This window comes from Mytilus californianus, unplaced genomic scaffold, assembly GCF_021869535.1.
Source record: "Mytilus californianus isolate M0D057914Y unplaced genomic scaffold, xbMytCali1.0.p SCAF_5, whole genome shotgun sequence".
Taxonomy (NCBI): domain Eukaryota; kingdom Metazoa; phylum Mollusca; class Bivalvia; order Mytilida; family Mytilidae; genus Mytilus; species Mytilus californianus.
In genome coordinates, this window is record NW_026262701.1 from 93137691 (window position 1) to 93148047 (window position 10357).

Below are 10357 nucleotides of genomic sequence, written 5' to 3' on the forward strand. Positions count from 1 at the left end.
AACATTGGGAAAGAATATAATTTAATTTATTTAAAAGATACTCAAAGTAAACAACTGCATAAGTTTAACATATGAAAATTGCTTACAGTTTTGATTGTACCTGATTAAGTTTATCAATAAACACAAGGAGGTCATATCATACTTATTATATCAACTAAGAACTGTTCTCTATTATATATTATATATCTTTTGCATGCATCCTTTAAGTATTTAAGCAAAAATAAACTGGTAACTTAATTGATGGTGTTTTCAGCTATAATATCTTTAGAGTGGATATACATTTAAATTCAACTGAACAAAAGATAGTTCAGCACTTTCGAGAAAGTTATTACATGTCTTGACTGTTTTCAACATGACCCTAACAATTGAAAATATAGATTTTAATGATCTCAAATATTGTAATTTGTGACCCATTGGAAACAGAGCCGAAATTCACAATACTAATTATTAACAACATCTTATGATTCAAGATACCCATTTTTAGCTCACCGGGGCCCAAAGGGCCCCATGTGAGCTTATGCCATCACTTGGCGTCCGTCGTCGTCGTCTGTCATCGTAAACTATTTCAAAAATCTTCTCCTCTGAAACTACTGGGCCAAATACCTTCAAACTTTAACTAAATGTTCCTTAGGGTATCTAGTTTATAAATTGTATCCGAAGTTTTGATCCATCGATAAACATGGCCGCCATGGCTAAAAATAGAACATAGGGGTCAAATGCAGTTTTTGGCATATATCTCAAAAACTAAATCTTTTAGAGCAAATGTAACAAGGGGTTAAATTGTTTAATTGGTCAAGATCTATCGGCCCTGAAATTATCAGACAAATCGAACAACCCATTGTTGGGTTGCTGCCACCGAATTGGTAGTTTTAACAAAATTTTGCAGTTTTTTGTTATTTTGAATATTATTATAGATATATATAAACTGTAAGCAGCAATAATGTTCAGCAAAATGAGATCTACAAAAAAGTTAATATGACCAAAATTGTCAATTGACCCCTTAAGGAGTTATTGCCCTTTAAAGACAATTATAAACAATTTGTTCATCAAGTTTGCTAACATTTAAAAATCTTCTCCTCTGAAATACAGGTGAGCAATTCAGGCTCTTGAGAGCCTCTTGTTTTCACAATATAACGTGTAAGAATTGATTAATTATACTTTTTTGTGTGTATGTTAATGTTGGATATCAGGCTTTGTGGTCATAAAATTTTGAGCACGATTGCAGTACTTGGACTCAGAAATCAACTAATCAAAATATTGGATTTGATGTTACAGCACAATTTTTGTTTTCTGAGTACTGATTAAAGGTTTATGACAGACAGACAGAGAGCCCTGTTCTAGCACAGTACTGATGGCTTATCTTCATCTGTCAAGATAAACACTGAGCAATGAACATTTCTATAAGTATTGTACATAGAACCCTCTGATGCAGACTCGCTGTATATTGAGAATGTCATTACAGATATAGTGTACTGAATATTGATAATGTCATTACAGATGTAGTGTACTGAATATTGATAATGTCATTACAGATATAGTGTACTGAATATTGAGAATGTCATTATAGATATATATTGTACTGAATATTGATAATGTCATTACAGATATAGTGTATCATACGACAATCCAAAGAATGTAGTACGGTTGACTGAAGAAGGATTTTCTCATAATATAACCATTAGTTCGGTAAGTTTGAAATGTCAAAATGTAAATGATTATCTTTATATATCCTGGAGTTTCTGTATGGAAGTGTACCTAGTTTTAAATATGATTATAAGGAGATGTGGGGTGAAAATGAATGAACAGCATCCCAATTACACAAAGAAACGAAAGACTTTCTTTCTTGCAAAGTCTTAATATAAAATAACAAAATAAGGTTATATCATATTTTATAATATACAGATTTTATTTTCTTCTGTTTATACATTGCAAATCTCAGATACTGAAAAATAGTATTATCATTGTTTTATAGTAGTAAATATGAAAGTTTTAAACAGAGTGATTTTTTTGCCAAATATTTTTAGGATTGTAGCTATTTTGTGACAGTTTATAGTTCTATACAACAAACATCAATGAGTAAGATATTCCGGCTGTGTCATGGAAGAAGGGGAATTGTTTACACAGAAACTCTTGGCACTCTGATGTTATCAACAGGTACATGTAAAAATAATTAGTACTTCTTAAATAATTTTATAAATTTGTATCTAAACATTGAAAATAAAACATTAATTAAACTTGTGATCATAAAACTGGATTTTGATAGATAAAAATAAAAAAGCTTCAAATTAGTACTCCACCAAGCAAATCATTATTGTACTTTTGTCAATGTCTGGTTGATACATGAATTATACTGTGAAGGAAACTACATGTACATATAATTTATGGAAAAGTGAGATTTATTTTTGTTGTTGTGCTGACTGTAAACTATATATATTTCAAATCAATTTATCCACAGCATGCCCTGAGTATCAGGCCCCAAAGTTGTTCAATTTTGACAGTACTTGTGGATACAAGTTACATGGGCTATATTATGAACCTTATGGATGTGAACCTGGAGAAAAGAGGCCTACTGTAGTCATGGTGTATGGTGGGCCTCAAGTTCAACAAGTTACAAATGCTTTCAAAGGAGTTAGGTATGTTGATCAAGATTTATTTGATCTTTTAAGCAGAAATTGAGACATGATTTATGCAAAATTCTCTGTTTCAATGAAATGAATAGAAATATCAGTCAAAATTAACACCTGTGGTCATTTCTTAAGGATGAGACTTTCAAATTGGATGTATTTTCCTGTCAGATCGTTTTTATGAATGTTCTTTCCTTTGGCGATATCTTTAAAATGTATTTTCACCTTATGAAGTGTTATAGATCATCTGTAATGCAAATGCTAAGTAATGATATGCTAAAAAACAGCAAACTCATTTTAATAATGTGTTGTAAGATGGCTATACTTGAAGCCATATTTTATATAAATATATATTTGATATAAATATTTCATTGATATACAATTTATTAGTTAGTGAAATTGATGAATATCTTTTATTCATTTAATGTGCAATAGGTTTTTGCGACACCATACCTTAGCAACGCATGGATACACAGTTGTAGTTATAGATGGACGTGGATCCTGCCATAGAGGACTAAAATATGAAAGCTACATAAAACATAAACTGGTTAGTACATTCTTTATCATTTTTAGTTATGAATTTTTGTTTTTATGCCCCTGCTGCAGCGGAGTGGGCAAGTTGATCAAGTTCAAATTCGGGTTTTGTCACTTTTACCGTGCTTGAGTTATGTTCCTTTATAACGTTATATGCAAGCTGGGGGCATCATCTGTGTCCTATGGATACATTCTCCATTTATTTTGTAATATCATGCCATTTTAGACAAAAAATTTACATAATTTGTTTATCTTATTACATTTCTCATAATTCTTTTTAATGATTGAATGCAAAGGAGAACTTTAAGTTTGATGGTTTTTTAGTAAGTACATGTATAGATAAACAGAGAGGTATGATTGACCTCTAGCTGAAAAAAAATGGGACATGAATGTTATTTTCTAGAGTTTTATAGTAAATGAAGACAAAAGTCAGAATTTTAACAATGACAGTGAAAAATGTTCACAATAATAGTTCTGAAATGTTTGAAAAATTTGTTTATCATATAGTTACCACACAGAACTTATTCAATGTAATTTTGCTAAAGTTTAGCTTGAAAAGGATAAAAAATCAGTTTACAGTAATTTTTGCTGTAAACTGTATGATCATTTGGCAAATTAATTATAGTGTTCCAAAAGTGAACATATAGGCGTTGAAAAGTTCCACTTTTACAAAAATACAGAAGTTAAATATCAGAAATTATTTCAATCAGCTTATTAAAAAGTAATTAAGAAATGAAACCATTGTTTCCTTGATCAAATTTTATGCTTTACATTTAATAAGTAGAGAGAAGAAAAAATGGTCTAGCAATGAATAACTTGAAGGCTAGTGTCAAATTTAAAAAAAATAATAGTGGAATACTTTCTCAATGGTAGTTCTGAAATGTTAAAAAAAATACTAAATTGTGTAGATACAATTCAGAACATATTCCATGGGTTATGCCAATTATATAATTATTTCTGCAGATTAAAAGACACCAGTATATGATATACATGGTAGATATTTTATTTTTAGGGAACAGTAGAATTAGACGATCAGATTGAAGGCTTGCGGTACCTAGCATCCATTGTAGATTTTATAGATTTAGACAGAGTAGCTATTCATGGATGGTCTTATGGTTTGTGTTGTCATATTTCAATTTTATGATTGATATGTTCACAAATTAAATTTTCAGAATCTGTACTGATAGATTATCATTGGTTTTTTTCTCATCTACAATCTCATTGAAGGGTGACAGCCCTCCTGAGATGAGATGTATTTGAGAAACAGCCTTGTGATATGAAAAATTATCACAAAAAAAGATCAAAGAAAGGTTTTAGATAATAGTGATAAATGTGCAATTAAGGCCAGTAGAAAAGGTGAATATCCGAAAGTGTCAACTCTAAGGATCAATTCAGTTTGGGTACAGCCTGAAGTGAAATAGTTTTTTAGGGTTGACAAATTTGAATATTCACCACATCTAAGGGGCCAACATTGTTTTATTTTACCAAACTAACAGTCAAAGAGCCTTTCATTCCAATGTCACTAGACATCATCTTAATGGGAGATAACTCATGTATAAGTTGAGGGGCTCAAAAGTTTATTCATTGGTGACTAAAGGGGTTAATTGTTGAACATTGTTAACTTTTAGGGTTATTTGCCATTGTTTGCATTTAAATGAAAATAAACCCTATTGTTTTATGTCATGTGATAATGTTTTACCCAATAAATTTTTTTGTTAATATGTAAGGTATATTAATTTGTGTTCTGGTGTCTAGTAAATAGAATAATATATCAAGCCTATACTGGTAAAATGTTTACTTTGCGAAACGTGTAAACACTTTTTTAAAGATAATGTTGCTTTTTAATAAGTAAATGAACACTTTGTAGGTATTTATTTTGCATACACTTTGACTACATTGTAAAAAGATCATTGATGTCATGGAATATTAAGTCTTTGCTCTATCTCAAAATTAGCATTCAAATTATAAGCAAGATGTTCATCCACATTTTAAGTTTGTTTCTTTTGAACTATAGATTAAAATTGTACTATTGACAGTCTATTGTGTAGGAAGTAATTTTTGACACTCAATTAAACAAGTTTAATGGTTTAGATATTACAAATATTGCTTGTATGGCATTGATTTAAAATATGTTTTATTTTTTCTAGGTGGATATTTATCTTTACTTGGTTTAGCCAAACATCCAAATGTATTTAAAGTAGGTATACTTTCATTATTTCAGATCTAGTATTAGTGTTTTATATGTTTAATTGTCAAATTTTAACAGTAATTGTCTCATTATTGTTTATTCTACTTTTGCAAAATTCAGTAATGGCATTTGTAGATTTTGCGTTGTGTAAATTTTAGGGTTTCACTTGAAGTGAAAATTAAATTATAGCAGCAGATAGATATATGATACAATAACATTTTTGTCATTTTTAGGTAGCAATAGCAGGGGCACCAGTGGTCAGTTGGAACCTTTATGACACGGGGTATACAGAAAGATATATGAACATTCCTGAACAAGAAGATGAGAATTATAGAGATAGTTCTATTTTAACTTATGTTGACAGATTCCCTGATATGTAAGTTTATATACCTGGTAGTTATAGTTGTTATATGCCAAAGATTATTTTCATCAGTTATTGCGGCGGACATAGAAACACTGGGCGTCCATCTGTTCGTCCAGTCTTGTTAGTGCTCTCACGTGTACAATTCTTGCCAGATTTTTTATAAAACTTATATCATAGATTTATATTAGAAATGTCTTGGACAATTTCGAAAAACAGTGCTGATCATTTTTTTTTAAAAGAGTTATGCCCCTTGGAAACATTAATTATATGGAAAATTACATCTTTAGCGCTCTCATTTGTGCAATTCTTGCCAGATTTTTATGAAACTTATATCATAGGTTTATATTAGCAATGTCTTGGACGAGTTTGAAAATTGGTGCCAATCAATTATTTTTAAAAGAGTTATGCCCCTTGGAAACATTAATTATATGGAAAATTGCATTGTTAGCGCTCTCATGTGTTCAAATCTTGCCAGATTTTTATGAAACTTAAATCAAAGGTTTATATCAGCAATGTCTTTGACTAGTTCGAAATTAAGTGCCGATCATTTATTTTTAAAAGAGTTATTTCCCTTGGAAACATTGAATATATGGAAAATTGCATTGTTAGTATTCTCATGTGTACAATTCTTGCCAGAATTTTATGAAACTTAAATCATAGTTTTATATTAGCAATGTCTTTGAAAATCAGTGACGATCAATAATTTCTAAAAGAGTTATAATTATGCCCCTTGGAAATATTAATTGTATGGAAAATTTCCTTATGAGCGCTCTAATGTGTACAATTCATGCCAGATTTTTATGAAATTTATATTACAGGTTTATATCATCAATGTCTTTGACAAGTTCCAAAATAAGTGCTGATCTCAAATATTTTTAACGAATTATGCCCCTTGGAAATATGAATTATAATGGAAATCACATTGCATTTGCTCTGAAACCTTCATTATGAAGATATTAATAAAAAGTTTTAAAGAACAAAAAAATTTGCTTTTTTTAGTTATTGCCCTTGTACCTTGGATAGATAAAATATGGGCAATGCGGGGGACATTGGAACTCTGTTCTTTTATTTAACAGATTTCAGTTATTTTCATTCTTGGATTTTTAATTCAAAGATTATTACCAAATGGTTTAATCATTATGGTCACATCAACTGAAGCTGCTGAAACTAAGTTGGAAATTTTTTACTGATGACATTCTTTTACCTAACCCTATACATAATTAACATGGACATACAGTACAGAGTCAAATAGAGATAACAACATTAATTACACCTTATCTATAGAAAGTGTGATCTTGAAGACCTTGTACACTTCTATATATGGACATCTGAAAGAACTTAGGGCTGTTCCATTACCCCATTATGAAAGTGCCTTTCCCATGGTATCATGTATGTTGTTATGGGAACAGCCCTTATTGTATTACATGTATAATTAAAGATGCATTCACATCATTGCTCAATTTTTTAAGAACTTTTAACTTACACAATTGACTGATTTGTTCATATTGTTTAATAAAATTACATTTATTTACTCTTTTATATTTGTAGAGAAAACCGACTTCTGATAATCCATGGTTTGATTGATGAGAATGTCCATTTTCACCATACAAGTACACTTGTTAATGCATTGATAAAGGCTTGTAAACCCTATCAATTACAGGCGAGTAACACTTTTTTAAACTCAAATGAAGCTTTTTTTAGTATAAGAGATGTTGCTATCAACTTGATCAAACTATCAAACTCTGTCCTCTAAAACCACCATAAATAGTAGGTACATGCTCTTAATTCTCACTGCTAGTTATGTAAAAGTTTGAAGCAATTGAATAGAGATTGATGAATATCTGTAAATCAATACTTATTGCATAAATGGACGGACAATAAGAAAGAAACAGTGATAATCTCTGACAAGGCAACTTACTTTGGACAAGCACATAACCATGTAACAGCATTAAACAAGTTTTTTTTATCCCCCACCTAGGTTAGAAGGAGGGAGGAAGATTATGTTTTCAGGTCTGTGTGTCTGTCAGTTCTGTATCAGGTTAAAGTATTGGTTTAAGAGTACCATGACGTTGTGGTCACACGTGTGTCTTATGATGTTAATAAGGGTTTTGATCCAGATTTCACATTTCACTGAACATGGAATTGTGATAGTGTAAAAGGGACTTTGTTGTTTGTGGTAATCTATTCTTGTTATTTAAAATCTTTTATCTTTAGATTTAAAGATGGAAATTTAATGAGAACACCTAATGAATGTTAAATAATCATAGCAAAGAAAAAAGTAGAGATGAAATTAATGGCATTTTATGTATTTTTTTTCCCACAGATATATCCCAATGAAAGACATGGAATACGGAACCACGAAGCGAGTGAACATTATAAAACCATGATTCTCAGCTTTCTTCAAAATAATTTGTAACTGTCCATAATCGGTCATCAGTACTGAATCTCAATCTATTGATTTATTGCAGAGGCAATCATTTAATTTCAAAAGTGGATTCATTTGCAAAATTCAAATCCAAAGCCAAAAATTTATTAGTTCATATTGTTTGCTGATGAAATCAACATGGAAAATTTATAAAAGAACACTGCAGATATCTGTTATAGCCTGATTTTTATTTATCAATACCAGTCTATTGAAATAGGTGACAATGGTGAAATAGGCATCATAGATACTAGATAGTATGGAAGCCAATCTTGCTGACTGCTTGATGATATATAGTCATAAGTTCATATCCTTTCATTAGATATAAAATTCCTTGATTTTTAAGTGAAATGAATTTTAAATCTCTTGTGCCCTAGAATTTTTTAATGCCCATTACAAATTGATATATAAAAATTTTAACATGAAGTTTTAATGTTCATTTTTCATTGTTTGAGGGGAAAATTTTCATTAGTATAAATGATGACTTCATTAGCTTATTAATAGTAATAATACAGTACTGTAGAGAATTGAAAATAGAGTTAGTTATCTATGATTTCACTGCAGTCAAAAACAATGAAATTAAGAGAATAAATCCTCATAGAATCATTTGATACAGAAAGCATAAAACAAAAGCTGTTATATACATAAGGGAACTATAAAAATCAACAGAACATTCAAACTTTAATATAAACCGTTCCAAGAAGACTTTTTTTAAATCTACTCTATTTTTTCATGTAATGATATTTTAATGAAAAGCTCAAATTTCATTACTCTAGCCTCATTTTTTAGCAATTTGTATGTTACAAATATGAGTATAAATAAAAATTACATTTTGAAGTAATTTATATTCAATCGAAGGTGCATTTAATAAGCAATAAGCAAAACTTTTAAATTGGATTAATCTCTTTTAGTTTAATATATGTACTGTTTTAAGTATGTAAATATTACTATCAATGCATACTTGGTTAATAGTATTTTCTATTATAACAAACCAAGTCTCTGAGGTAAAATAAAACCAAAATACGCACCACATAAATTAATCTTCTTCATATATTTTTAGCAAAATAAGAAAATGCTAATAGTAAATATATAAAACTCAAAACCATTAACTAATAACTTATTTTAACTGGCAATCATTTGTTTCAAGAAGTGCTTAATTCATTGCATATAAGAGGTAGACCTTGGTTATTAATGGAGAAAATTCTTTAAATCTGTAAGGCGTTTGTTATTTTGACCTAAGTATACCTCCTAACCAGACTGCTTACTGTGTATAATGTGGCATTTTGTAGGTATATACTGTGAACTATTACTGTGATATTTGTTGATATACTTGCATGAATTGTCATTTATTTTAATGAATGATGTTTTAATAAAACTGTTATCTGGTTGTTTTTTTTTTAAGCATTTGTTTGAATATCATCTTTCAAATTTAGTTTGTGAGAAAAAAACAATTAGTAGATGTTACAACTGTGATTTCATGAGATAAAATGTACTCTCATAATCCTGCTATCTTTACACTACAGTGATGCTAAGGTCTCCACAATAATGAGTGAAATACAAATCCTGTGTCCACGCTTCGCCTACAAGAATCTGATACCATTCTGTTCTACTCTATATTTGAAAAATCTTTTCAGGATCCTCTTGTTGAGTTTCTTAATGACACACACATTCCACACACCTTCAAAAATTTGATGGCTGAAATTTGATTGGCTGATGTATTAATTACCAGAAAAGAAATTAGAATGGAGCGGTGTCAGATCCTTGAAAGTAAAGCTTGAACACAGGATTTGTATTTTAGTCAGATTTAGTTCATATCTAGATGTTTAAATGAATTCAATGGGTAGCTGTTCAAAAGTCAAAATCATACACAACACTATTAAAAACTTTATTAGGGCCTCGTCTAGTAGCGGTTCGCCCTATAGTGATAAGTTTGTCCGTCTGTCTGTCCGTAAAAAATTGTGTCCTCTCTATCTAGAGAACTGTTATGATTTCATACTTTATACTTGACATGTATATTAACCAACACCAGAGGGTGTGTCATAATGTTTGTACAACTTCCTAGGTCAAAAGTTCAAGGTAAAAAACTTTTGTTTCAGTTCGTCCGTCCGTCTAACAAATTGTGTCCACTCTATATCTATAGATCCATTATGATTTCATACTTTATACTTGACATGTATATTAACCAACACCAGAGGGTGTGTCATAATGTTTGTACAACTTCCTAG

General features: G+C 30.1%; 1 protein-coding gene across 2 annotated transcripts in view; it reads left to right on the forward strand.

Annotated features, from left to right (window-relative positions):
- The window catches only part of LOC127700208 (dipeptidyl peptidase 9-like), a 30174-nt gene extending 20657 nt beyond the window's left edge, over positions 1 to 9517 (forward strand). For both annotated transcript variants that reach the window (XM_052203617.1, XM_052203618.1), the window contains exons 12-20: positions 1605 to 1686; positions 2025 to 2154; positions 2456 to 2633; positions 3060 to 3171; positions 4171 to 4273; positions 5306 to 5355; positions 5580 to 5722; positions 7259 to 7370; positions 8034 to 9517. In XM_052203617.1, the coding sequence (XP_052059577.1) occupies positions 1605 to 1686; positions 2025 to 2154; positions 2456 to 2633; positions 3060 to 3171; positions 4171 to 4273; positions 5306 to 5355; positions 5580 to 5722; positions 7259 to 7370; positions 8034 to 8126 (1003 nt within the window). In that variant the 3' untranslated portion in view covers positions 8127 to 9517. The remainder of the gene's footprint in view (positions 1 to 1604; positions 1687 to 2024; positions 2155 to 2455; positions 2634 to 3059; positions 3172 to 4170; positions 4274 to 5305; positions 5356 to 5579; positions 5723 to 7258; positions 7371 to 8033) is intronic.
- The last annotated feature ends 840 nt before the right edge of the window (positions 9518 to 10357 follow it).